Source organism: Pinus tabuliformis, chromosome 3_1, assembly GCF_031772625.1.
Source record: "Pinus tabuliformis cultivar Carrire ecotype Pingquan chromosome 3_1, CPIR1, whole genome shotgun sequence".
NCBI lineage: Eukaryota > Viridiplantae > Streptophyta > Pinopsida > Pinales > Pinaceae > Pinus > Pinus tabuliformis.
In genome coordinates this window covers 663,831,325-663,857,849 of record NC_142301.1, presented here as the reverse complement: position 1 = coordinate 663,857,849, position 26,525 = coordinate 663,831,325, and the positions used below count along the sequence as shown (strand labels likewise).

At 37.6% G+C, this 26,525-nt stretch overlaps 1 protein-coding gene across 11 annotated transcripts in view; it reads left to right on the top strand.

Moving 5' to 3' along the window:
- LOC149188857 (uncharacterized) overlaps positions 1 to 26,525 on the top strand; it is a 405,877-nt gene that overhangs the window by 336,856 nt on the left and 42,496 nt on the right. For all 11 annotated transcript variants that reach the window (XM_089411721.1, XM_089411722.1, XM_089411716.1 and 8 more), the window contains one exon: positions 25,486 to 25,551. In XM_089411721.1, the coding sequence (XP_089267847.1) occupies positions 25,486 to 25,551 (66 nt within the window). The remainder of the gene's footprint in view (positions 1 to 25,485; positions 25,552 to 26,525) is intronic.

The window sequence follows — 26,525 nt, the reverse complement described above, 5'->3', positions numbered from 1 at the left end:
TCTCTCCGCTTCTTTGTCAGTATTCTTGAACTATCCCTACCCCTCTGTTGCAATTGATCACCTAGTTCGAATTCTCGGCTTCCTAGCCCCAGAAATCGAACTCTAGATCATTCTGTTCTCTCCGTGTGTTTTTCCAAATGAACCCCAAGCCTCCTTCTTATACTTTTCTCGTGAGTATATATTAACTTGCTCTTTTGTGGGAACATATTGTAGCTGGACTGCTCCTCACTGCACATAATCTATGATAAAGTGACACCGAATGTCAATGTGCTTCGACCTGTTATGAAACACTGGATTCTCATAGAGATTTATGCAACTCTGATTATCACAAAGGACACTAGTCGCCTCCATCATCTGCTTGAACAAGCTTACTAGCAGCTTCCGATGCCATATAGCTTTGCGCGTAGCTGTGCTAGTTGCCATATACCCTGGTTCTGCAGAGCTCAGTGCTATTGACTTATGGTCATGCTACACCAAGAAACAATCTATGATCCATCACTGAAGCATTACTCGGAGGTACTTTTCCCATCCACTGAACTGTATGCCCAATCTGCAACTATGTACCCACAAAGTCCAATGTCATCCTCTCGAGTATATTTCAACCCATACTTGACTATGCCTCGAATGTACCTCAGAATATGCCTCGCTGCTGCCCAATGTACCCTTTTTGGTTCCACGATGAACTAACTAAGGGTATTGACTGCAAAGCAAATATCTGGCCTAGTGTTGACAAAATACATGAGAGACCCAATGAGTTATCTATACAAGGTGGGGTTGACATCCTTGTCATTTGATGCATCTATCTTCTTCCAGTTGGTAATCATAGGTGTAGACATCAGTCTGCAATCCTGTATTTTGAACCTCTTCAGAATATCTGTAGTGTATCTTCTTTGCCTAAGGAATATCTCCCCATCCTTCTGCCACACATCCAATCCTAGGAAATAGTGCATCAACCCCAAATCCTTCATGTCAAATTCTGCTGCCAGGTTCCTCTTGCAATCCTCTATGAGCCCTATTGAATTTGCACACATGTGTGCGCCTATCTTGAGTCTCAAAGCCCTCTCGCTGTTCTATGTACACTTCTTCTATTACTCTGTTCAAGAAGGTTGTCTTGTTGTCCATCTGGTGAATCTGCCATCTCATTTGAGCTGCTAGAGATATAACTGATTGGATAGAAGTGTATCTGGCAACTGGGGTGAGGGTTTCCTCATAATCTATCCCTTCCTTTTGTGCATACCCCTTTGCAATGAACCTAGCCTTGTACTTTTCTACACTGTTGTCTGCCTCATATTTGATCTTATAGGTCCACCTTGAACCTACAACTGATTTGTCTTCTGGTCTGGGCACTACCTCGCAAACATCATTCATCAGTATAGAGCTATACTCTTCTACCATGGCATCTATCCACACCTGATGCTGTGCGACCCCCTGAAAACTGGAAGGTTCTGCAACCTGAGCTACCAATGCTTGGTACTTGTCAGGCTATCTGCATTGCCTCTTGCTTGTCCTAGGAGTTCCAACAAACTCCTTTGCATCTCTTAATGTCTAACGAACCTCTTTGCTGGCTTGATCACTAGTCATGGGAGGTTCTGCCGGTCCTCCTTATCTTGTCTCTATTGCTACATCTGCTGAGAACTCCTCGGATTTCCTATACCTGAGGAAATATCGGTACTGTGTTGAAATTTCTAAGAATTACCCGTTAGAAATTTTATTTGTATTCTCTGGTTTATTTCTCTTACTTGTTGATTACGAACAAGTTATTCAAACATATAAATACTGAAATAAACACAATACAGTCTCAACCATCTACAGATCAACATCTGAAAGAAATAGCAAACACACAAGTGACACCATTATTTTTGGACAACTTGTCCTCGGAAAAACCCAACTTGGGAAAACCAGTGCAGCAATTCTGAGGGTTATTTTATTATGCAGTCTTTCTGAGTATAACTGTGTGCCAAATTGGCTCACCCGACAGAGAAAATAATCCGAAAGTAATACCTCTCTATTCGGAAGCAGATATTCGGAAAGTTTGCCCCACAAAACCCTCTCCAGCACAATTTGAAGCCCAGCATCAGCGCAAAACCCTCTACGTCAGCTCTCTGAGGCATTGCGCAACCTCTACGACCCTCTGTGTCAATCCTGTAGCCTCTGCATGGATGAAGCAGACCCTTTTGCCTCTGTGTGGCTTCCTCTGGCTCAGCGTCTGCCTATCTCTGCTTCTGCTCTGGTCTCTGAGCACTATCTTTGCCTCTCTGTCTCGCACTCATTGCAACTGATCACTGATTCGATTTTTCTTAGCAAACCCCGCTCTAGAAAATCGAATGACTGATCACTCTGGTGTATTCTCCAACTGACCTTCAAGCCTCCTCTTATATTTTTCTTGTTGGTCCTTCAACGGCCGAGATTACATCTCTAATCAATGACTAAGATTATATTTGGCTTGATCCATGTCCTTTAGAACCTTCTAACCCAGTTTTATATTAAGACCCATTAATATTTTATTTTTCGTAAGTTTAGACTTAGGAACTCTATTAAAAATATTAATTATTTTAATATCTCCTTAACTGGGTAGAATCTTCCCAAACCATTTCTGGGTCTTAGAGATCTCATGTGCTTTAGCCTTTCCGCCAATTTTCATGGCTAGAGCACATCCAATGCTACCCCAAATCGACATTCTTATCACAATACTTGACTCTTGTGACTGTCCTTTTGCTTGTCCCACTGGTTGCCCCTACTGGACTAAAGGAACTTTTGCTAATTGATTATGATCACCTGCAGGCATCTCACGAGACCTCTTGAAAGCTTGATCCTCCATGAACTTCACATCTCACCTTTCTACTATGTTCCTACTGCTAGGAATGTAGATTCTGAATACCTTTGAGGTTTTGCTCTACCCAACAAAGAAACCCTTCTCTGCAATTTGATCAAGTTTTGTCCTTTTATCGTCTAGCACGTGACAATAAGCAACGCTGCCAAAAATTCTGAGGTGGCTGACTTCTGGCTTCTTCCCTGTGAATACACCTTTTGGCGTTTTCTTCCCCAATGCTCTATGAGGAGTCCTGTTATGATTCTGTTTTTTCGCTCCGCTACACCATTCTATTGTGGATTATATGGAGTTGTGCATTCTCTCATGGTGCCTTCCTTCGCACAAAAATTTGTGAAGTCTTTATGAATGTACCTCCACCATGATTTGAGAGAAGCACCTTAATCTTCTTCCCTGTCGCATTCTTTATGAGAGCTTTAAACTCTTTAAAACGATCAAAGACCTCATTCTTGGTCTTCAAGAAGTAGACCCAGGTTCTCCTAACATGATCATCAATAAAGGTGACGAAATATTCGGCACTGCTAAGAGCTCTAGTGGACATCGGGCCACAAATATCTTAGTGTATAGGTTCTAACATGCCATCAACTTTGTTCATCAATAAAGGTGACGAAATATTCGGCACTGCCAAGAGCTCTAGTGGACATCGGGCCACAAATATCTTAGTGTATAAGTTCTAACATGCCATCAAATTTGTTGTCACTCCTTGGAAATGCCGCATTAGCATACTTCCCAAGTATGCACCCTCTACACACATCATCGTGTTCAGTTCCAAGTTCGAGAACCCCTATTACGGTTTCTTTGAGCATCTTGAGTGCTCCATGATGTAGATGTCCCATTCTCCTATGCCATAATTCATTCAGCTCCTTCCCACTGCTACTATTATTGCCTATTAGAGCCATTGGAGAATCAATTTGTAACCGGTACAACCTGTTACTTTGAACTCCAATCTGTCTTACCTTTTTCCAGCTCGGGTGTTTGAAATACACTTTCTTCCCTACGAAGTGAACATCATACCCCTTATCGGTAACTGAGATATTGAAATCAAGTTCATACCCAATCCTGGCACATGCAATACATCTGAAGCGCTGGTGCTTGCTCCTGACTCCCTTTGAAAATCTATGGTACCTCTCCCTGCTGGAGTATATTTCGTTTTGTTACTCATAGTAATCTGGAAATCCATTTGCTCCTCTTTGTAGTTAGAAAAATATTCTCTAAGCCCTGTCATGTGAGTTGAAGCTCCACTGTATATATACTAGACTCCCTGTGAAGCCGATCCTGCTAAGCAAGCAAATTCGTCTTCCAATCTGGAAGACAAATATGAAGTCTCCTGAATGTTACTTCCATCCATGGCTATACTGGAACAATTTTGGTGTTTTTTCTCTTTTTCTCATGATGCAGACTCTGCTTTGCAGCCTGCAGCAAAAACTCTTTGCATCCAACTAGGATTCTGCTCAACGAAAATCTGAGCTGCAACTACTCCCTCTGACTGTTGGAATTAGTAATCTGGGTAATTCAATTTTCTTGCCTCACTTCAACTGAAAAATCGAACTACTGCACTAGTAACTCGAATTGCCTGTTCTGGGCTCTCCGCAGTCTCTTCTGGAAATTTTGGTCTGCTGCTCCCTCTGAACAACAAAATTCCTTTATGCTTCCGAGCTTCCCGGCCGATCAATTAAGCTCTGATACCATGGGAAAATTTCATCTGTTGCAACTACTGGAGATTATTCTTCTAACTCAAAAATTAATTCTGCATTCTATTTGCTTACAACAAATAACGAATAAAATCACAGCTGAAATTTTCACCATAAAAATATTGTGGACAATAAAACTCTGGAAATAGAGAAATTTTGGCACACACACAATAAAGTTGACACAGTTATTTTTGGATAATTGTCCTCGAAAAAACACAATTTGGGAAAACCGGTGCAACAGATGAGGGTTTATTATTAATGTTCAACAACAATTCTAAGTACAATAATTTAGATGCCTAGTTGGCAATCTAATCCGAAGAAAACACTCGCAAAAATATTGTGAGAAATTTTCTCTCCCCACAGCTATTTTCAGCCTCCAAAATAGCTTCCTTGACTTCTTCCCTGAGATGCCTGTGTCCGCTTTTACGTAGTCCCTATGCTGGCCCTTTGAATATTTCGGCCTTCCTTCAACTCTTCCGGGAATTGAAAACTTCCTCCTGGAATGCTACTTCTTTCCTCTTCCTCCTGCTACTCATCCTGTGGCTCTATCCTATCTACTACACTGTTGCTACTGAGAAAATCGAATTGCCTGGCCAACTAAGTATCTGCACTAGATAATCTCCATCACCACATTGACCTTCTTTTATAATCCACTATTGGAGCACCAACGACCAAGATTAAAACTTAATGAATGGCTAAGATCATTTATGGGTCGATCCGTGTGAGTTTCTAGATGATTCACACCTTATTTCAATTAATACTGATTAATTAACCATATTCCCTAAGTTTAGACTTAGAAAATATTTTTTAAAAAATGGTTAATAATCTAATTGAGACACTTCTAGTTGGAATTTCCAGAAACGATTTTTTGGGTTTGGAGATCTCATGTATTCTAGCCTCTCCACAAAATTTCGTGGCTAGAACACATCCGATGCTACAAAAACTAACACATTATACATGAGTGGATAAAATAATTCAAAAATCAACTTCCGCTTGTCCAAATATGGCGATCTTTAGGTCGATTTTGGTCCTCTCGAAAAGAGGAATTTAATGCAATCATCATCTCGGTCATCTGAGCTGTCCAAGGTGGAAATTGACCCTAGTTGCAAAAATTAACACTTGCTCTCAACTAGGAAGAATTCTACCTGCCAATATCTGTTCGTTGATCATCACATCATCTGTTATGTTGTTGTCATGCTTTGGCTATCTCTGCTCAACTCTATCTGTTGAAACTTTCTTGAATTTAAAATAAGAATCGAGGAGCAATAGCTTCCACCCATACTGAGGAATAGGATAACTAATCATACAGGGGAGCACATCTTCGACCCTGGAATCTCATCGGGGAGCTCATTCTCAACCCGAAATTTGAAAAGGGGAGAAAGTCTCAATCCAATCCTATTGCCTACTAATCTTCCCATCAATGACCCTCAATAGTCATGTGGTTGAACACCTGCATCATAATCGACTTGGGTTTTACACCCCAAGTATACTCTCAACCTGCTGGCCAAACGAGGAGCGGTATTCCCAACAAGCCCTGCTTGATGGTATGATGCCACCTGGGGTATACTTTGCATAGACTAGATAGGGGAGCAGTATCTCCGACCCTATGAAGATAAGTGAGCAACATCTCCAACCCTATGGGTAACAGACAAGGGTGTACCCTATTGTTGAGAGATCCCTCAACCCCGGGAGTATTACATCTCAATTCCTCACCCTGGGAGCTCAAACAGGGTGGGAAGAGTTGGCTTAGTGTCCTCGATCATCACCGCCCCTTATCCAAAGGGGCCACATCCATTAGTCCAAGTTGCTCTCTCAAGACCAAGAACTTTCCTTTTGGTAATGCCTTGCTGAGAATATCTGCAATTTGCTTATCTATTGATATGTGATGGAGTCTAATGGCTCCAATTTGTACCATGTCGCGAATAAAGTGATATTGAATCTCAATGTGCTTGGACTTGTCATGAAACACAAGATTCTCTACCAAATGGATCCCACTCTTGTTGTTGCAATATATCATTGTAGTGTCTAGGACATGCTCAAATAGCTCTCCAAAGAGCTTCCTCAACCAAGTTGTTTCGCAGCTAGCCATGCTAGCGACAATGTATTCTGCTTCGATGGTGCTCAATGCTACAAACTTTTGTTTCCTGCTCATCCATGATGTCATGGCAGATCTAAGGCTAAAACGGCATCCAGATGTACTCTTCCTGTCGATGACATTTCCTGCCCCATCAACATCATTGTATCCATAAAGTCAAACATCTCCAGCAGAATATCTCAGACCAAGTGTGATCGTTCCCTGCAAATATCTCAAAATGTGTTTGGCAACGATCTAATGTGCATGGAGGGGCTCAGTCATGAATTGACTCAGTGTGTTTATTGCATAGCATATGTCTGGATAGGTGTTCACAGGGAACATCAAAGCCACAATCAATATTCTATACTCGGATGGATTTGCCAAATCATGTCCTGTAACTTCTCCACATAACTTCTTGAAGTTCATTTCCATCGTTGTAGCCATGAATTTGCATTCAGTCATTCCAAATCTTTCCAACAGCTTCACAATGTATTTTCCCTATGAAAGGAAAATCCCACCATGCCTTTGCCACACCTAAAGACCTAGAAAGTAGTGCATGAGACCAAGGTCCTTCATCTCGAATTCAAAGGCGAGCTCCCTCTTACACTCTATCATCGGAGCTCATTATCTGTTAAGAAAAGATTGTCAACATATAAAACCAAAATCAATGGCATACCTTGGACTACCTTGAAGTAGAGGTTGGGATCGACATTGCTCCTTGTGAATCCTAGCTTCATTAAATAACTGTCAGTGCCAGCATACCAATCTCGGGAGCTTGCTTCAAACCATACAATGCCTTCTTCAACTTGCAAACATGCGTTCTTCGATCTTGCACTTCAAGTCCCTGTGGTTGTTCAACATATACTTCTTCCTGTAACATGCCATGAAGGAGTGCGGCCTTTATGTCCATCTGATGAAGAGTCTATCCTTGACTAGCAGCAAGGGCAACTATCGAAAGGATGGTTGTATATCAAGCCGCAAGAGAAAATATGTCGTCATAATCTTCTCCCTCTTTCTGAGAGAATCCTCGAGCTACGAACCTTGCTTTATATTTCTCAATGTTGCCATCAATTCCATGTTTGATATTGAATAGCCACTTTGAAGTCATGACAAACTTCCCATTCAGTCTTGGCACAACATCCCATCATTTTTCACAATCGGTTCATATTCTCGGCCATAGCATCCTTCCAAACTTGATCTTTTGCAACTTCTTTGAATGAAGACGGTTCCACTTGAATCATAGTGCTCATGGCTACAACATATCCCTGATATTTGCATGGTTTCTTCCTCTCTCTAAAAGATCTACAAATGGGAACATTTCTTTCAGCATTCTGTAAAGTATCACGAATCCAAAGTGGTATCCTCCTAGTAGTAGGATCACCTCGAGGAGGATCTAAAGGATCCATAGGCTCCATGGGACCATCAACAATATCGAACTTAGGCATGGAAGGACCATCTAAAATATCCTAGTCATCATTCTCCTTCTTGGGAGGAGGAGGCGAAGGAAGGTCTCTCATTTTTCCAAGAGTTGCGTCTTCATCAAATGTTACGTCCCGGCTAATTTCGACCTTCCTTTGACCAGGAATATATATTTTATATGCTTTAGAATTTTCACAATAACCCACAAACGTACCTTTTCTTCCTGTAGTTTCCAACTTGTTCCTTTTGTCCTTTGGCACATGAAAATATACGGGGCATCCAAATACACGAAGATGGCTAATATTGGGCTTGAACCCTGTGAATATTTCTTCGGGGGTCTTGTTTTCTAATGCTTGATGAAGCACCATGTTTTGAACATATACAACATGTGTAGCTTCTGCCCAAAGGAATTTTGACACCTTTTGATCATGGAGCATGGCACAGACAGCTTCTAATATAGACCTTTTCTTCCTTTCAGCTAAACCATTTTGTTCGGGAGTATATGGCACAATTGTCTCCTTCTTGATCCCTTCTTTCTTGCAAAATGTTATGAATTCGTTTGACATGTATTCCCCTCCATTGTCGGACTTGAATACTTTGATTCTCTTCCCTGTTTGATTTTCGATCAAGGCTTTGAATTCCTTGAACATTTCAAAGGCTTCATCCTTGTGCTTTAGGTAGTTATCCATGTATTTCTTGAAAATTCGTCAATGAAGGTGATGAAGTAGAGACGACAACCAATAGAGTGCACAAGTATCAGACCACATATCTTAGAAAGAATGAGATGGAGGATGTCATTTGTCTTGTTCTCACTGGAGGGGAATGGTCCCCTTGTTTTCTTTCCACTCACACAACTTGGACAAACTCCATCATGATGGAATTGAACATTGGGAATACCTGAGACCAATTTCTTCAATTTCAAAAGAGCATCATAGTGTAGACGAGCCAGTTCGCAGTGCCACAACTCTCTTAAATGATTGGTATTATGAACCAATGCTAGAAGTGGCCTTCCAGTGACTCTATAGAGTCCTTCAAATCTTGATCCTAATGTGAAGGCATCTCCCATAGGTGAACCAACAAACCAATTCCAAACGTTTCCTCTGATGAAGACAACCCTCTTCCCTTATCTTCCAATGCAGATATGGATACCAAATTCTTCATTAATCCCGACACATACAAAATATCATGCAATAGAACTGATTCCATAGAATTCAACTGAAATTTGACGTACCCAAAACATTTCACGGGATGAGTGGAGTTGTCTCCAAGAATAACTTTCAGCTTAGTCTCCCTCTCTACTAGATTAGAGAGGACTTCCTTGTATCCAAAGAAATGATGAGTGGCCCGACTATCAACCAACCAACTATCCGACGAATTCAGTGGAGAAGAACTAGTAAGGGAAGAAATAAGAATGTATTTAGATTTATTTACAACATTACTTTCATACGTGGTGTCGGGGAAAATTAATTTCTTAATAAAAACAACTAATCACTTGAAAATTAATTATCAACCTGAGGAGCATGCTTTTATTTCAAGGCAATCAGCAAAATATATGCATAACAAATACCAACAGCCAACACCGGTTCTATATGATTGTGTTCTATGCTGTCAAGCTCATTCAACAAGAAATCAAATGTAAGACTTGAATAATAAAACTAAAATTAAAAAGAAGAAAGTAAATGACAAGAAAAACAATTATGTTAATCACACAACTTGAAACATTGCTAAATTAAACCACACATTGCTGAATTGAAAATTTAATCTATTGCACCCAACATAATTCAAATGCTAATCTAGAGCAAGAAATTAAATTAAATCTAGAAATTGGACGAAATAAAAAATCTAGAAAATGCAGCAAACAACAAATTAGTTAAAAGAAAGGAAATCTACTTTAAGTAATGATAGTTGAAATTCAAATAAAAAAACACATAACTACACTAACTTACATGTTCAAGGCAGTACCTCATCCAAGGTAGTGGGCCCAACTACCCAAGATTCAGTTACGCCTTGAGAAATAATTTAGATCAGATTACAAGTAACAAATGTAGAACTCAGTGGATAACTTCCTTCATTAAAATATATGAAAGAAATAATTACAGCATAATGAAGCTCTGAAGTTTGCCTCAAATTCAACAATTGTTTATCTCCCATCTCTCATCTCTTATCTCTTCTCCTACATCCTATCTAATAATTGTCCATCTCCTATCTCCTAATTATGCCTTCTCTTCTTTGATCTCTGTTTTCATTTAAATACACAGAGAGCAAAGGGAAGTTACAACAAAGTTGATTACAAAATGATTTCCATTACAATTTTGGATTGATTACATAATCTCAATAAACAAGATCAGATATGAAAGATCTTCCCATCATCATTCAGCAGGAACAAGTCAAATTTGGAATTGCAGTTGGAAGAATTTGAAAAATGGCCACAATAGCAAATCTGAGAAAATCATCTTCGAAGAACCTTGCATTTCTCTTAATACAAACCGAATTTGGAAAACTGCTAATAACAAAACTAATTTGGTTCGTTCTGCCCAAACCCGTGTCTCGGATTTTCAATATTCGCCTTCATTTGTCTGGAAAGTCCAACGCAAAACTATCACTTCTTATCTCAATGAATTTCTGAGTTGGAATATTTGATTATGAGCTAGAAATCAAATTTGTACTCTGGAAAAGGTCTTGGAGGCTAAATCGTGAGTGATTTTATAACAAATTCATTAATAAACCATTATTGGAAAAATAATGCATAATAATCTTCAATATATTACAAATAAAGGAGAAAAAATAGTATTTATCCATAAGAACATAAATAATTATAAAAATGAATTATATGATAAATGACATGATAAAGAATGGTAGAAATGGATGAAATAGACACTAAAAAGTGATAATAATAATGCAAATTAGTGGCTCAACATACCCCCAACTGAATATGTTGCATGTCCTCATGCAATACTCTAAAACAAATTGAGGTGGTTGCTACAATTGTTGTTGAAATCTATGCTTGGTGTAAAACAACATGGAATAAGGGAGGTTTTGAGAATGAATAAGGAGATCAATGGATGATGCCATGGTCATAATAAATAAATGAATGAAAGTAACATTCCCTCAAACTAAAAGCTTCTATGTTTCTGAAAAATGGAAAGTTGTAAAGATGTGGAATGAATGATGATAAATAATGCTCAATGCATTTTCATGAAATTCTCCTAAATTTTTAATAAATCAGAAAATTATGCTATTTTACCTCTGAAAAAATGTGGAATGACATGTATGGACTGGCATTTGTTGAAGCTGATGTAGGCTAAGATGATGCTGAAAGTGATGCAAAAGGTGGAAGCCATGCAAGCACATTCTATATGAACAATTGTTCGTGTTTGCGAGTTGCTCGAGCCTCTTCTGTTAGTTACAATAGTGTGGGCTTATTGTGAATAGAGTTGCCCCCCATACTTGTTGTTCTCTTTTACCCCCTCCAATGAGAAAAGGGCATCCATGACCATAAAGCATAGGAAAAAGGGAAAGGACGTTGGGGATTCATAAATGCGGTAGGACAATAGTCAAAGTGGCGAAAATACGACAAAAAAAAATGGTTAGAGCAATACAAATCGCGAAGATGGGAAATGACCACAAAAGGGGTAAAACAGAGAATTGAACATTATGAGAAGAGATGTTTCGTTAGGTGGAAAAATATGATGAAAGCATGACAGACGGTAGATGATAACAACTGTTGGTATCGATTGATCGAACAGTATTGATATAATTCATATAAAAGTATAGTTTACCATGCATATTGGTTAATATAGTTATAAACGTTGTTCAAATGGTAAATTCACCTTTAGAAATGAATTAATAGGAAATAATGGGATAAAGAATAATTGGAAATGTAACATAGAACTTCAATACCATACGCAGAGTGACTGCTGCCAGCAGGCATTCATAGCCTCAACAGGGTTGCTTTTTAACCCAAAAATCAGCCAGAATCCTCTATTTAGTATTTAGATGGTTGTTTATTGCTATAAAGAGATCAATTTGCTGGCATGGTCACCAGATAATCATAGTGCTATTCACTAGGATATAACAAAGTGATCAGGCCGGCTTGTGATGAGACTTCCTGTCCTTTTGATAGGTTTGACTATCTAGAAGGCCATTACCCTGGTGTGGTTGCCATAATGGAATGCCACTTGTTACATCCTTATGATCATGGTAGGATGACTCATAATGAGACCCCCTATCCTCTTTAAGAAGATTTGTATTGTATTTCCATATTTTTATTGTAAAGGGAGGGAGGCTCATTTACTCCTTAAGAGTTAGGGATGGCGTGAGAAATAAAAAATGTCAATGAAAGTTATTCTTTTATTCCTATATCATCATACCAAAGGCAATTATTAATTGAAAGCGTGAAAGATAAACTAGCATGGTATTAAGATATGTTCAAAGAGGAGATTTTCAGCCAGTTATTATATAGATAAACCAGGGAAGTTTCGGAATAAAGATAACCATCAAAGGTTTTACAATTCATAATGGTATTAATATTACTGTTTTTCCTTTATCTTGGGTACAAATTCCCAATCCAAAAAGATGGTTTTGATAGGAAAGCATGAGAGAGAAAAATGGCCGGTTGATTAAAATTGAACGACAATTGTGCGGTTATTGGAACAACTATTATTGATTACAAAAGAAAAAGAAATCACGGTTTTTTGTTCTACCAAATAACAACTGTTCAATGAACAACAACTATTCAATTGATTCAACAACAATTATAAATACACAAAAAAGAAATCAGAGCTGTTCGTTCTACCGAACAACAACTATTCAATTGACTGAACAACAATTGTTCAATTGATTGAACAACAATTATTGACACACCAAAAAGAATTTGCGTTGTTCGTTCTACTGAACAATCGCTGTTCAATTGACTGAACAACAACGATTCAATTGATTGAACAGCCATTATAAACACACCAAAAAGAAATCAGAGTTGTTCGTTCTATCGAACAACAACGGTTCAATTCACTGAACAACAATTATAAACACACCAAAAAGAAATCAGAGTTGTTCGTTCTACCGAACAACAGCTACGAAGTTAAGACGGGACAACAGCGGTGCAATCGAGGATGGGACAACAAATGTGTAGTCAAGAACGAAACAACAACCATTCGTTTAACATAACAGCAACCGGTTTTTGAACGGAATAACCACTGTTCATTTAACGAAACATCAAATGTGAGTTTAACAGAACAACAACCGTTCTTTGAACAGAACAACAACTGTTCGTTTAACGGAACAACAACCGTTCGTTTAATAGAATAGTAATCGTTCTTTGAACAGAACAACAGTTATTCATTTGACAGCACAATTGCACATTCGCCAACGAAACGACAACTACAACTTTGAAGGAAGCAACACCTAGTGACATGAATCTTCGAATGGAAATGAATTCTCCATTTCTTTTGTTATGCATCCGTTACGTAATGAATTAGATGAGATGCCGTTGTTTCATTAACATTTATTTTAAGAATCGCTCATTCATAAATTGATCTCTTTTATTCTCCTGGAACTTGCAAAAAAACGAGTGTCTACCGGCAATAAAACATGAAATCGTGGAAGAAGAGAGGTGATCAGGCTCTCATAATCCAAGACATATGCAAAAAATAACAAGTAGTTACTCTGTAAAACAAACTCACAGAAAGATAAACAAAGAAAAAATTATTTGTCACTTGCGGGAGAGCAGTGGTCGACCATACTAACCAGCAGTGTTTTAATCATAACTCCTTTGTTTTTTGTCCGATTTGAGTGATTCCAAAGCCAAATGGGAGCTACTTCAAAGGTATATCACCAATATGATATGTCAATTTACTTAGAACAACCTCTATAACGGAGTCATTTTCGATTTCCCAACTTAGACCAACAGTTGATATTTTAAGCATAATTTTTTATTTTGATGATAGATTCAAATGATTCAAATTGGAGATTAAAGCATATTCATTTATTTATCTCCAATAGAAACAGGTTTTGAAGACAAAAATAATTGATGGGTCAAATATGCAAGTGAACAGCTGGAAAAACAGGGTTTAAAAAGTGCAGATTTACGATAGACGATCAGTATTTTGGTCATAACTTTCTCATACGATATCGAAATTGAGTGATTCAAATTGCCTTGTAAACTAGAGTCATAGGGGAATATACCATAGAAACAAGTTTTTAAAATATAGTCATTTAGGCCTCCAAACACTGACTGTCCCAATTCTTTTTCTAAGCTACCTTAGGATTCAAATCCAAATGGAGTGATTCAAATTGGGTTGGAAAATAGAAATCAAGGGCTACTTAGGATAGAAACAGGTTTTAAAAATATTCTCTTTTGGTCCCTCAAAACATGACTGTCCTGGTTGTGTTTTCAGAACTTTCATTAAGCCCGCAAACCAAAAAATATGATATTCAAGCAATTTTTCCAAATCAGTGATAAAAATGAATATAAGTGTTTGTAGAACTATCATTTTCAATATAATACATTTACATACACAAATAAATGAAAACCTTTATCACCGATGTTGATTTTAACAGCGCGTTGCAACAAAAACAACTATTTTTACATAAAAAATGTGTTTATTTATGTCCTTATTTATTTTATTTTCTACACTAACCTACTCTTCTTTGAAAAATGAATATGCTTATGTATAAGAGTACTTCCAGTGGAGCCATTTTCGAAATAAAGCCTCAAGTATTTACATATCCAAATTTGACAAATGCATGTTAATAAATACTAGGGTAGGAGAAGCCAACTTCCCTTTAAAATATGGTGTCAAAAATTGTTGAAGTATGGAGTGATGCTGCAAACAAATGATGGAGTGAAACCAATATTCAATATATCCTTTACTTTCTTGATTTCCCATAGTCGTCATATCATGAAATTCTTGAGTTTTTAAAACAGCTTATTGATGCAGACTAGAAGAAAACTCATTTTCTTCCATAACTTCTACAATTTTTGACTTTGAAACATTTCCAATCTCAATATAAGTTTTATGCAATGGTGCATGTGAGATAGAATGGGTGGGAAGGTAGGTAAATTTTGCAGTTCAACACTGTAAGCATGTTGTACTGCTTTATTATGGTGAGGGTGTGGAATGAATTGAATAGGAAATTGTGTAGGGCATGGAGCATTTTGATGATGTTAGTTTATTGGGTTGTGTGGATGGTTTTGATAGACGAGCAAGATGTTGTTGAAATGTTGGAAAAGAATATGGATGATGTGTTTATGCTACGAGATGTGGGAGAATATCCATATAACCATAAGATGAACTATGCCAAATTTGTAGACAAGATTGATGGGGGTTATATTGAGATTGACATGGCTTCCCTAACACATGATTATTCCATAATGGATTATGCAAGCAAGAAAATGGAGAGGAAGTGTTTTGAACCATACATGTAGGCCATGATTTCCATGGTTGTGAAATTGTAGCAACTTCTCCATCTATTTGATATGATGCTTCCATCCTAGATAAGAAAGAACTGTTGAAGTTTTTAAGTTTCCTTAGTTAGAAACCCTCCATGCACTTTATCTGATTTATTCCTTCCTACTTGTTATTTTCCTTAACAAGTTATTTACAATGTAAATACTGAAAATAAACACTAGTGCATGTTCAACATATTACAGATCAACAACGAAAAGAAACAAGAACAAACACACTATATGACACCATTATTTTTGGACTAATGTCCCTGGAAAAACCCAATGTGGGAAAACCGGTGCAACTATCTGAGGGTTTTCTTAGTAAGCAATATTAGAGTACAATCTGGGTGCTGAAATTGGCCTACCCAATAGAGAATTTCCTTAGCAGTAATACCTCTCGGTTTCTGACAAATCTACTGGCTGAAACCCCAGACAATCCTTCTGGCAGCTACTCAGCACCAATCTGCCCTAGAAACCCTAGTGTCTGCCCAATCTAGACCGTGTCAGCGTCTCCTAGCCCAGTGCTGGCCCTGCATCAGCCTATCTTGGCCTGCGTCAACCCCAGGAGGCTCTGTGTCAGCACTATGAGCCTCTGCGTTAGCTATGTTGGCCCCTCTGGTGCTCTGCGCAGCACTTAGCTACCTCTACGTGGCCCTGTGTGAGCACTCGCTGTTACTGCGTCTCTCTCTCTGTCTGCTCTGCTGCTATTCCGGCACTATCTTTGCCTCTATGTCTCTCTGTACTCAATGCCCCTCAGCTGCTCTCCCGTTCACTGATTCTATTTCTTTTAGCAAACCCAGCTCTAGAGAATAGAATGACTGATCACTCTGGTGTATTCTCCAAGTGATCCTCAAGCCTCCTCTTATACTTTTCGTGTTGACATCTCAATGGCCGAGATTAAGTCTCTAATCAACGGCTAATATTAGATCTGGCTTGATCCATGTCTTTTGGACCATTCTAACGCAGATTCATATTAATACACATTAATATTTTATTTTCCCTAATTTTAGACTTTGGGACTCCATTAAAAATATTAATTATTTCAATATATCCTGATTTGTTTAGAATCTGTCCAAACTCTTTGTGGGTATTGGAGATCTCATGTGCTCCAACCTCTCCACCAAATTTCGTGGCTAGAGCACATTCGATGCTACCCGAAATCAACAAAAACAACTATCTATGGGATGCTTCTTTTGGCAATGAGGGAAAACACTTCTTCAATTTCCTTATTTTTCTAAACCAACAAAACATGCAATTGTGAATCTAGAGAGCTAATAAAATCATATTTAAAATTTCCAAATAAAACATTGATTTCAGCTCTTATGTCTCTTGTTCTTGTAGTAGATTTGGAAAAGAAGGAAGAAACTTCTTTAGAATTCTTACCAGCCTTGGAGATTCCTCTTGAATACCTAATGCATAATTCACAAACATTATCATATGATAACTGAAAAACATCACCTTTTCCCATTAGATTTAAGAATTCTAAAAATTCATCCTTGATACCTTTAAGGAGTGTTTTTAAGATCTCTTTTTTCAAATGCTTATGCTTTGATTTTTGAAAGTTGTATTTAAATCACTCTACATAGTCCTCCAAGCTTTCATCTTTCTCTTGTATCATACTGAAAATATCTTCACTGGCCATGCAATAGTCTTGGTACTTCTTCAAGAATACATTCTTCATGTCTCCTCATGTTTGGATGCAGTTCCCACCAAGGCTCATGAACCATTGGAGAGCTGCTCCTTTTAGAGTAAGAGGAAACACTTTCAACCTTTGATCATTAATACAATAATCATATCCTCTACAAAGTACTTCAAACTCAAATAAAAATGTATCTGAGTTTTCATTTGCCAAACCATGAAAATTTGGTAGAGAAGATGGAAGAGTTATGTGCATTTGTGTTACTCTTTCTAGATCTTTGATAGGGAATTCAAAAGTAGCAACGTGAGCCATATCTTATCATAATATAATATGTTCTTCATGTGTTGCTTTGAGGTTTATTTTTCAAATGTTCTTGCCAATTGGTTAGTGAAATGGGTGGTGCTTACATCACCACTTAAGTGAAATGATAAAAAAATTCAAGTTCCTACATCTAATGTTCCTACTTTTAATTGTGCATGCTATATGACCTAAGCCTGACTACTTAGGGTAGACCCATCACTGGTTCCCCAGGATGCGTGCGTAGGTTCTTACCTTCCGTCTTCAATATTCAGCTCTCACAAAGTTAGGTATGCATCTGCAACCATATATTAGTGTGGTAGTGCTATTTGAGTGCCTCCCTGACAACAACGCCAAAATGTTGGGGAAAATTAGTTGCTTACTAAAAACAACTAATCACTTGAACAATAATTATCAACCTAAGGAGCGTCTTTTTATTTTAAGGCAAACGATTAAATATATGCATAACAAATACCAACAGCTAACACTGGTTCGATATGATTGTGTTCTATACTATCAAGCTCATTCAACAAAAATAAAATGTAAGACTTGAATAATAAAACTAAAATTAAAAAGAAGAAAGTAAATGACAGGAAAAACAATTATGCTAATAACTCAACTTGAATCATTGATAAATTAAACCACTCATTGCTGAATTGGAAATTTATTCTATTGCACCCAACATAATTCAAATGCTAATCTAGAGCAGTAAATTAAATGAAATCTAGAAATTGGATGAAATAACAAATCTGGAAAATGCAACAAACAACAAATTAGTTAAAAGAAAGGAAATCTACTTTAAGTAATGACAATTGAAATTCAAATAAATAAACACATAACTACACTGACTTACATTTCAAGGCAACACCTCGTCCAAGGTAGTGGGCCCAACTGCGGAAGACTCAGTTCCGCCTTGAGAAATAGTTCAGATCAGATTACAAGTAACATATGTAGAACTTAGTGGATAACTTCATTAAAATATATGAGATAAATAATTACAGCATAATGAAGCTCTTAGCTTTGCCATAAATTCAACAATTGTTCATCTCCCATCTCCCATCTCTTATCTCTTCTCCTACATCCTATCTAATAATTGTCCATCTCCTATCTCCTAATTATCCCTCCTCTTCTTTGATCTTTGTTTTCATTTAAATACACAGAGAGCAAAGGGAAGCTACAACAAAGTTGATTACAAAATGATTTCCATTACAATTTTGGATTGTTAGGATATTCCGACACATAGGAAATAGTTAAGTATAACTTGGTCTAGTGTAGAGTTAAGTAAAGTGTGTTTCTTTACTATGTACTTTTGTAACTGACAATCTGACGATCACGATATATAGTGATCTGACGGTTCATTCTCTTCTCGGTATTACCGACACTTGATCCGTGGCTTAACACCTGATTGATCCATGATCTCTATTTAAAGAGCATGAAGGGTCATTTGTAAGGTGACCTCTCATGAGAGAAGCTTACGTAAATTTTATTTCTTTTATTAATAAATTGCCTGAAGTGGCCACATTGGCTCAGGGCGTGGACTATTTCCCTCTTTGAGGGTTTTAACCACGTCAAGAATACTGGTGTATTGATCTGTGATCTGTTTGTAAGCGGTGTCCTTCAGTGTTCTATCTGAGGAACTTACCCTGTAAATTCCTACATGGTATCAGAGCTATTTCAGGGCTGCATTCGTTGGTGATCCAAATCCGAAGCCAGTACAAGTTCATGCGACTGTTGTTTCCTAGATCTACTGTTTCTGACTACTTTAGGGCCAAGAGCACCGCTCTATTGTGTTAGGAGCATATGTTGCAGTGAGGAACCCCTTTCGTTTCATGCGAAAAGGTTTCTGGTAGCCCTAACTATGTCATTTTTAAGATTTGGAGGTATACAGTCTTTGTTTGCAGTTTTAGTTATTCATTTCTTTGTTTATTGGGTTTATTTAGCTCTATGTTTTTTTATTACCGGATCTATACCTTTCATTTCTATGTATTCTCTTTGCCCTACGACTCTATGCGATCCAGGCAAATCAGAAATAGAAAGGAAGAATTTTTCTTATGCGTATGCTCTTTTCCACCATGCCTTAGTGTGATCTCGGAAAATCAGAAACATTGAGGAAAATATTTAGTTTCTAGTGAAAGCTAACTTCAAACCATAAAGTTTGGTTTTTTTTGTTTGCCTGTTTTGGGTTGTGTGGTTTTTTGTTTTGTAGGGAAAAGAGTTTTTTCTAGTAAGCACGCACCCCAAAGCTTCAGTGACTAAAGAAAAAAGAAAAACCCCTTCCTCTTTTCCAAAAATTACTAACCTTTTAAACTAGCTCACTTGGTCCAAAATTACTTTATGAGAATAGAGGTTTTGAGTTCAAGTCTCTCTTTTTGTTGAGTTACTTTTTCAAAAAATACATGTGACTTATGTTTTCAAGTTACTTTATGTAAAAGTGTTTTCACCCATTATAAAAAGTGAGTCACTTATAATTCTAAAGTCTCTTTATATTTTATTTAAGTTACAATTTAGTGGGTGGTTCATAAAGTACCATTGTAAAAGTGACTTTCACTTATTTATAAAAGTGGGCCACATATTTTTTTTTTTTTAAGTGAGCTAATTAAATTAAGTTTGGAAAGGGTTTTTTTTTTTTAAATATAACATTATCATTCACTTCGACACATTCACGCACTTCATCGGCATCTTCAGGAATTTTTTTCAAAAAGCCATAACTTTTTCATTCGGAAGTCGTTTTCAGAGCCGTTTTTTCTAATCGGCCTAATTTTTCGAGATCTTTCCATTGGAACACTTAGTTTCAACATCTACAGCTTCAGTTTTTGTTAAAATGGAAAGTCCATGCCAAGTTATTCTTGACAGCACCAACTACTTCCAATGGTGGTCCTACATTGTGGATTTACTTAGAAGTAAAGGTCTTTACAGAATAGCCTCAGGCCAAGAAACTAAACCTAAAGATGAAGATAAGGAAACCAAATGGGAAAATAGGCAAGATCAAGCAAGTGGGTTGATAGGGATGTTTATTTCTCCAGACCTTAGATTCCATATCGCGGTACCCCTAATGAAGCAATGAAACAACTCACTAAAGTTTTTGGAATTAAAAATGAAATTAGAGCCCATCAACTCGAAAATGAGTTGCTTACGTTGGATACTAGTAATTTTTCTTCCATTGAAGATTTTTTGTTCAAATTCAAAACCGTTAGACTTCTCTTGGAAGGTGTTAAGGTTAAGAAAGAAGATGGTAGCCTTATCTATTCCATTCTTATTAAGTTGGGACCAACCTACTCTGTGTTTGTTTCCACCTTCCATTCTACTAGAGAAGCCTTTATTTCTCAAGGACAAGACTACATGTCCCCCTCTTTTGATGCCTTTTGTGATTCTTTAATAAGAGAACAAGAAAAGCTCTTACATCTTGGTCTTTTTAATCTTGGAAACTCTTCTAAGAAAGCCTTAGCCGCCCAACAACAACCAAATTCAAAGAATCCTAAGAAGCACTATCCTAAAAATAATGGTCCTAAACCAAACAAGGGTCCTAAGAAATTTCAGTCTCAAGATGAAAAATCAATTCAAGAAAATGATAAGGCAAATAAAAACAAAGGCAAGAAGACTAATAGACATTGAAACTTTTGTAATTGGGATGGCCACTTAGAATCCAAATGCTTTAAGAAGATGGAGGAATCCAAATGCTTTAAGAAGATGGAGGCTCTAGAAGTAGTAATAAAGAAGCATAACATCCATTTGGAGCACTCTTCAACTTCAACTTCATCTTCAGGAATAACACTTTCTGCATGTGGTTGTCAAGCATCTTGGTTTGGTAACAAAATATGGGTGAGAATGATCTAGAAGGTGGATCAAGTCATGTTTTAATCTTAGCCGTTGATTAGAAACTTAATCTCAATAGTTGAAGACTCAACAGGAAAGGTATAAAATGGAGGCTTGGGGTCCATTTGGAAACACACACACACACACACAGAATTAATCTAGAGTTCAATTTCTGGGGCTAGGAAGTTGAGAAACTCAAACTAAGTGATCATTCAACAGTAGAGGGGCAGTGAGAATCAGGGAGAAGGACTTTCCGGAGAACATTAATAGAGAGGCAGAGAGATTTTGTAGAGAGGCAGTACAGTAGTCGGGAGAGCTGACGTTGGGCCAGTCTCAGCCCACGCAATCTTGACGTAGAGCCAGGAGATCCAGCATAGATCAGAAAAGCTACCTGTCCCGCGGAATCCAAAACTGTCGGGAACAGACGGAACTACCGGAACAACTGGGATAGCTGGCGCAAAGGGCAGAGAAGTTGACGCAGAGCGTACAAAGGGCCAGCGCAGAAATAGCCGGGGCCAGCCAGTCTTGTGCCGGATCAGTCGGAATTCTGTCGAGTGAAGTGAGGTAAAACTCACTCAGATTTTCCGTCAGTATTTTTCTCTGCAAAGAATTTCTAGATGAGCATCCTAGATTTGTATTCAGATATTTCTCCTGCATAATAATAAACTCTCAGAACTGCTGCACCAGTCTTCCCGCATTAGGTTTTTCTGGGGAATATTGTGTCCCAAAATAAGTGTGTCGTATGTATCTCGTTCTTTGCTCTGTTTTCTGTTTCATGAGATCAAATATTTAATTAGTGTAGGCTGCAGAAGTAATTTTCTTCAGTATTCAGAAGAATAACTTGATGAATGTAATTTAAAAATCAAGTAGGTGAAGGATATTCAGATTTGTTGCAATAGGGGTTCCTTCAGTATAGGAATTTTCACAAAGAAGGGATGGAGAATTTTGTTTTGGCATCTCTACTGTTGAATTTTCTAAGTCTATCCATTAGAAAATTATTATGTATTCTGCTGGTTTATTTCTCCTAGTCTAAATCCGAACAAGTTATTTAATACAGTTAAATATCGAAATAAACACAATACAGTTACAACATCTACAGATCATCAACTGAAAGAAAAACAAGCACACAAGTGACACCGTTATTTTTGGACAAATGTCCCCAGAAAAACCCAATGCGGGAAAACCTGTGCAGCTATTCAGAGGGTTATATTATTAAGCAATTTGTCTGAGTACAATTGGGTGCCTAATCTAGCTCACCCGTCAGAGAAAAATACACGACAACGATACCTCTATATTCAAAAACAGGTATTCAGAAAACTTGTACCACGAAACCCTCTTTGGCACAACTGAATCTCAGCGCTGGCCCTTCTGACCTCTACGTCAGCCTCTTGCTGACCTGCGTTAGCACCAGGACCCTCTGCGTCAGCCCTCTGAGGCACTGCGCAGCCTCTGGGAGCTTTTGCGCCACTCCCTCTGTTGTTTGCGTGGATGACGCAGTCTCTTTGGGCTCTATGCTGCCTCTGCTTGGCTCTGCATAGCCTGGACTGACTGCTACTCTGGCTCTCTCCACTTCTGTGCTGGTCTCCCAGTATTGTCCCTGCCTCTCTGCCTCATACTCACTGCCCCTCGCTGCTGATCACTGATTCAACTTTGCTTAGCAACCCCGCTCTAGCAAAATGAATGATTGATCACTCTGGTGTGTTCTCCAACTAACCCTCAAGCCTCTTTTTATACTTTTCTCGTTGGTCCATCAACGACTGAGATTAAATCTCTAATCAACGGCTAAGATTAGATTTGGCTTGATACATGACTTTTGGAACCTTCTAACCCAATTTTATATTAATACCCATTAATATTTTATTTTTCCTAAGTTTAGACTTAGGAATTCCATTAAAAATATTAATTATTTTAATATCTCCCAAACCGGTCAGAATTTGCCCAAACCATTTATGGGTATTGGAGATCTCATGTGCTTTAGCCTCTCCACCAATTTTCATGGCTAGAGAACATCCGATGCTACCCCAAATCAACATCTACAAGGTCACACGTGCGAGTTTGTTGGAGGAAACTAGGGTTTCCTCAACTATGAAATTGTGGAAGAATTCATTGGGGTTTGGCTGACTTATCTTTTGGTGGTTGATCTTGGGTCAAGGTCTTGGAAGTCTTCATTGAATTGATTCTATAAGGAGTTTTTAGGTTTTCCCCTTGTGGGTTTTGCCTAGCTTGGAGCCTATTTATGGTGTCTTCTTGTTTGCATTGTGATATTCTTATTGGCATTCATCTTGATGATGAAGAAAACAACATAATAATAATAATGCACTAATATAATATCACAAGCAAGTGTCAAGGATAAAGAGAAATCAAGTTTATAAAACCCTAATCTCTTTTGCCCTAGATTTCGTAACAAAGACTATGGCCGAGACCCTTCGTTCTTCCAGGTTAGCCCATAATCCATGTCAAAATGCCCAAATACAAACAAGCATAAGCACTCGATTGCATAATGAATAAAGTACCTTTTGATGAGAAGCTCACATTCCAACATGTGCTCTTGACAAATGGGTGAGGAGACATATCACTGATGTAGGTGGCAGAGATATGAATGGCATGTCACATCGGCTATAAGGTGGCTCTCAGGGGCTGCTGGTTGCTGGTTGGAAGAGATGAATAGGAGAAAAGCTTCTCCTAGGGGTCACCCATTGTTGGTGGGTAATAAGGACCACTCTGATTGAGAATTGTGAACTAGCTTGAGAACTATGAAATTTGCTAATATGAGGCTACCATGCATGAGAGTTGTTTGAGAGATACTACACCAAATCCAAGGTCCGCTGCAGACTCTATAGACTCTAACCATGCAGTAACATAGGTGCACCTTAATGTGGACTAGACTGGCCCATATACCCATGATCAACCCTACAAAACAATCTCCCATAAAACCATCAGTCCTCAAGTAAGGCCACCTAAGGCCCTCCAATCTTACACGGGACAAAAGGAACCTGAGATGAACTACATGGGACAGCCATGGCCCAACCAAGGTCCAACACAACAAGATATAGACAATAAGAACAAGACACGGGCTTGGGTCGTTACAATGTTTTTGACTTGTGACCTTAGGTTTACAATGGTAGTGATATATGCTGCAAAAGATTTTATATGTACCCCTGCCGACGAGGGGTAATAGTTAAATCACTTAATATCAAGTATACACATAATCAATGAGTAAATGAACACCATTTCCAACTTCTAGAGTAAAGTAGTCCAGAGAATAAATTGTAAATTGATGTGAAATCAAGTTCTGAGTAAAATGACAATCTAGATGTCAAAAAGATGTTTGGTGAAGGCTTGTAGTTAAGAACATTGTTAAAACTCAAAGTACGATACATGTCAAAATGTCAAAATGTGGATATGTGCTGATCCGATTTATAGGTAGGAGATGTTTTTTCTCTTGTAAGTAGGGGATGTTTGATTTTTAGTGTTACTCTTTATTAAGGGAACTACCATAAGGGTCCAACACTGTCAACTTGAATTATTTTTAAAATCAATAGTTCTGGTTATGTCTGTTCACTTTTGGAAGCTAGGATTTTCATTTTAAGTTGTGTTTATTGTGGTCATGTTCCTTGGCTCTCTTTTTCTACTGTCTCGTAGCTCTACATCATTCTTGTTGTGATCACATTGTTACTCTGATTATATTGTTACCTTCATCATATAATTTTGTTGATGATTTAGCTCTTAACATGATGAATATATGGTGAGATGTCTTAGATTTTGAGTTCTTCCAAGGAGAGTTGTATATCTTAGATGCTGTACTCAAATTTTTAGAATTTTCTTTCTTCCATGGCATATAAATGATAATCCTTAATAGAGAATGTTTTAGATTTTCATTTTTTTTTACTTTTTTTTTAATGGGATATAAAATTAAAATCATGAATTTAGAATGTTTTTCATTTTACTCGTACTTGTTTGTTTGAGCTGGAAATCGGTATCAAAAAACCAATTATTGATGCATTAATGTGGCACTTTCTACCCATTTTAGAGTCATTTTGGATGTTTAACTTACATTGGAATGAAATAAAGTTTTTACATATTGCACTTAGTGAATTGTTTTGTAAGGAGCTAACTTCATATGATTTTGACATATGCAATGTCTATTTGACTATGTTGACCAACTATAATCAATTTTGACATGGTCCTCCTTTTGGTTGAACTTCTTTTAGCTACCTGTATAATATTGAGAAGTTACATCGTTTTTGACACTTAAAGAACTCCTTGTTTCTTGCTCAGGATGGATTTAAAGATGATTCAATGAGAATAATTAGGGACATTCAGAAGAATCGAGATAGTTGTCAGGTATGACTATCAAGTAAACTTTTTGGCTTTGAAGTTGTTGACTCTAATTTTTTTTTAAGCTTCCACAAAGTTTTCTTATTGCATTTGTTTCCTTGCTATATTTCTTCGTTTTACTTTCTGTTGTGTACATATAATGTATCCTTTTTAGCCTAAAAGTTGAATCATGATTGTAGGCTATAACTTTGGTATGTTTTTCTAATATACCTAATTACATTATTTATGGAAATAACACAAGCAGCAAATTCTTAGGAAAAAATCTCATCACAAAACTGCCATAAATAAGATGCCCCTTTCAATACAATCACCCAACATCCAATATAAAAGTTGCTTCAAGGAAGCTGTACGACCTTAGTTCGTAAAAGGAAAACAGAAACAAGTTAATTGCATATATTGCATGAGTATATCTGGAAAAGCTTATATGATTGCATTAAAAAACACCCTGTGCTTACCTAGTGGAATGTATTCCACTCATTTGTGCTTCAAATGAATAGACAATATAAATTTGATCAAATATAATAATGAGGGAGTCAAACATTGCATGTTAGCATCTTGACTTGCATAGAATCATATGGCGAGTGAAAATTGTGTAGATGCTTTATTAAAGTAAAAATGGTGTCATTTATTATAAGTGAAAGACATAACAGAATAACAAAGGCACTAGCCCCAAGGGATAGCTCAATTGGTAGAGTTCCCGTTGCTAAGTTCCTTTCCAATTGGGAGGTCACAGGGTCAAATCTCCTTGATGCCCTTGGGGTTAGGCCCAACCAGATAAGCCGATGGGTAGATCCCTTTAGGTGGATCTGCCCGGATTATTACATGTGGATGTAGCGACCACCTAGCGACCGTGAACGACAGTTGAAAATGAAAAAATTATAACAAAGGCACTAAAGTTTAAAGGATTTGGTCCTGGGTAATTAATGTTTTTCTTATACTAGATATTAAAAGAAGAAAAATAATTTGCCCAATTTAATTAT